Raw genomic sequence first — 3,519 nt, forward strand, 5'->3', positions numbered from 1 at the left:
TCTCAACTATGGAGTCTGCAGAAAGCTCAGAGAACAATTATTAGGGGAAGCACAAAGGACTCAGAACTTCTTGAGAAACTTAGCATGAATCCTTTTAGACTAGGAGGTCTAGAAGTCAAGAGAAATTCCACTAGCCTGCTGTGATCTGTAGCACATTTTTCTTCCTGAAGTGGTCATCTTGACCTTTGTGCATGCAGCTCATCTTCCTGCCTTGAGAGTGTATGAAAGAGTTTACAAAATAGCCACCTACTTTCTTTCAATTAGGTTGAATACACAGGAGTTGCACAGATCTGTTGGAATCTTGCTGAGAAGGCTAAATTTCTGTGAGCATATCCAACCCTGGAACCGAGGGGTGGAGAAAAGGAATCAATGCTTCTTCCTTCCTCATCTACAAATAAATAGATAAATAGGCTTCTGCTATGAAAGCAGGTGGAATGGGGTGGAGTGGGCGGGGGGAGAAGAAAGAAGCATCAACAGAGAAATAATAATAATTCTCAAATGAACTTAAACTGCTGAAAATTAATGAGGGAAACAAAAAAGCTTTTATGGTTTATTTTGGAAGTGTTGGGCCCTCCCCTGGAATCAGCTAGTCTGTTGACAGCAGAGAAGAGAGAATAGAGGTATGTGGATCTTCTCTTGCTCTGTCTCCTCTTTCAAGGAAACTCGTGGTAAAACGCAGGAGAATAGAACATCATGGTTAAGAGTGACTTGTTCCTCATTTGGGGGTGGTGGACATAAGACAATACCTAGTTAATTTAAATGGGTTGTCCAGTTTCCTTGATTCTAGACATTATAATACTTCTTTACATCAGGATACATCTCATAATCTTTTTCTCAAATATATATATTTGATATGGTAAAGTATTTTCCCCTGAAAATCTGTTATTAATAACTAGTTCATTAATTTCTTGATCATGTCTTAGGGAAATAAGATATGTCTCTTCAGGGGAGTTATATCCCAGATCACTGAAGACATTTGTCAGTTAAATTGTTGAACTGAAAAACGAAAGATGCTAAATGACTGGAAGTTGTGCAGATAGTAAAACTTGAAATCAGCAAACGTGGTTTGTTTTTCAAAAAGGATAAGAAGGTGGGTTTCATAGATGATAAATGAAGTTGATATTGATCCTTGGCAATACTCTAGAACAGGGGTCAGCAAATTTTTTCTGTAAAGGACCAGATAGTAAATATTTTTGGCTTTGTGGGCCATATAGTCTGTCACGACTGCTCAATTCTACCATTATAGCATGAAAGCAGCCATAGATATTACGTAAACAAATGCAGATAGTGTGTTCCAGTAACACTTCCTTTATAAAAGTAGTCAGGAGGCCAGATTTGCCCTCAGGCAGTAGTTTGCCCACCTCTGTTCAAGAATAAATTGTTAAATGGGTGTTTTTGTGAATAGGGAACCGCTGAGAACTGTGTTCTTTGAGAGTAGGTCTGGTTTGGGCAGTTCCCCATGGTTTCCAGCAGGGTTACTGTTACATGAGATCAAAAGTATGGTTTATTTTTACTTCATTGAGGTATTTGGCAGAATGTTTCAAAAGAAGATGGAAAAAATGTGGACCACTGGAATTAGTTAGTTAACCATTTGGTGCCTACTATCTTTTAACTGGTAAGAAGCACTGGCAGATGACAATAAAAGCAAGCAGCAAATGAATGTTAAGAGAAACACTTAATAGTATGATTTCTTAAAAATCTTTTATATGTTAGCCTTTGAGATAAAAAGACCTGCAAACATAATATAGCCATATATTATTACCCCAATTTGATGAAATTCCATGTATCAAAATCATACTGGGTTTCTCAGAGAGCAACAAAATTTCCTGCTACTCTGTTACTGAAAGGTTTAAGAACCACAGGCAGTGACCTGCTCTTTCCTTGGCCCTGAAATGTTATGCATTTTTAATCAATAAATTTAATCATATAATGGCAAATTAAATTTTTGATGACTCAAACCTCATCTTCATACCAAGTTCCTAATAACTGCAAGCATACAATTATAACATTCATAAATTAAAGACTATTTCTCCTGTGCTCAGTATTTAAAGCTTTATATCAGATAACACAGCATAAAGTAAGCCCTTCATGTTCAGCAGCTTTTAAGCAATATCAACATTTTGAACCTAACTAACAATTTCTTAAGTTTGCACTAGACCAAAAATTCCTCAAACCAAAAGTTTGTCAGAAAGTCCATATACATTTCCTTCTTAAGACTCAGACATATCTGATGTTATAATACTTATTCCCATTTCCCAGAAGACGCCAATGCTATTCTAGAATGTAATGGAAAAAAGAATAAAAAGAATGGGGGAAAAAAATCAGTCTGTGACTAGTGGGTCAAAGAGGACATGGGGACAGCAGAAGCAGGTATAATTGGATGAAAGTATATCAGCTGGTACTCAGTATTGCAAGGGACAGAAAGCCCAGCTCAATCTGGCCTAAAAGGGCAAGACAGAGAGAAAGGGGGAGAGGAGGAGAGAGGGAGAGAGTCTTAGCTAATTATTGGCTTCTGTAGCTGAAAAGTCTAGAAATCTGTCCAGTTCCCAGTGTCGCAAACATTGTCACCAAGTTCAAGTACCTGGTTTCTCTGCTCTGACTTCCATGGTTTTGGCCTCACTCTCACCTTCAGCAGTTCCTCCCATTATGTTAGCAAAACAGCTGTGGCCATTCATACCCTCATACCTTCCAGGAGCACCTATGGGAGAGAAAGGAAGTTCCCTTTTTCCAGAATCCTCAGGGAACATCTCTTTTAGTTTCATTGGCTCTGATTAGTTTATGTAACAATCCCTATACTAATTGTTGTGGCTAGTTGGGTAGAGTATACTAATTGGCTTACTTCAATTAAGGCTCACCCCCAGAGCTGGAGGTATTGTCAGAACCCCTCAGACTAATGAGGAAGGGCTGTTTTTTCAAAGGAGATTTGGTCCTGCTCCCAGGGAGGGGACGGTATAAAATACTGGGCAACAAACAGCTGTCAAGAGCTGGGAGACATGACAACAGAGAAGAAAGTCACCAAGGAGACGTGGATGTTCCAGATAAAACAGCACAGCAATCTGATGCCTGTACTTAACTATGCAGTTTTTAAGGCATCACTGAAAGAGTTGATATTCACAGTGATCAACCTGAGACATGTAGGGAAGGATAAATTATGTTTGACATACTAAGACAGGGAAGAAGTAATGGATGTTAGAAAGGTTTGTGTGTGTTTTAATAAAGAACAGTGTTTTTAAAAGAGCAAAACTAAGCCATCTGGAAAGCTCTTTTTACCATATCAGGTATTTTGTTTACATGTCTCATATTTCCTTGTGTTCAGTCTCAATCTGTAACTCTAAAGCCATGCGTTTGACTGTGAAATATTTCTTAAAGCTGTGCTTTAACTATGCTTGGTTTATATCTTAACAAAGTAAGTTTCAGTTTATTGATTAAAAACATTGTTTCTGCTTTCCCAGAATGCAGAAAGTTTCAGTTTATTGATTAAAAACATTGTTTCTGCTTTCCCAGAATGCATACACAGCC

At 38.0% G+C, this 3,519-nt stretch overlaps 1 protein-coding gene across 1 annotated transcript in view; it reads left to right on the forward strand.

The window, feature by feature from the left end:
* Nucleotides 1–2,993: 2,993 nt before the first annotated feature.
* The window catches only part of LOC103610488 (choline transporter-like protein 1), a 17,997-nt gene continuing 17,471 nt past the window's right edge, over nucleotides 2,994–3,519 (forward strand). The window contains exon 1 of the mRNA XM_008594647.1: nucleotides 2,994–3,134. Within this exon, the coding sequence (XP_008592869.1) occupies nucleotides 2,994–3,134 (141 nt within the window). The remainder of the gene's footprint in view (nucleotides 3,135–3,519) is intronic.

This window comes from Galeopterus variegatus, unplaced genomic scaffold, assembly GCF_000696425.1.
Source record: "Galeopterus variegatus unplaced genomic scaffold, G_variegatus-3.0.2 Scaffold11232, whole genome shotgun sequence".
Taxonomy (NCBI): domain Eukaryota; kingdom Metazoa; phylum Chordata; class Mammalia; order Dermoptera; family Cynocephalidae; genus Galeopterus; species Galeopterus variegatus.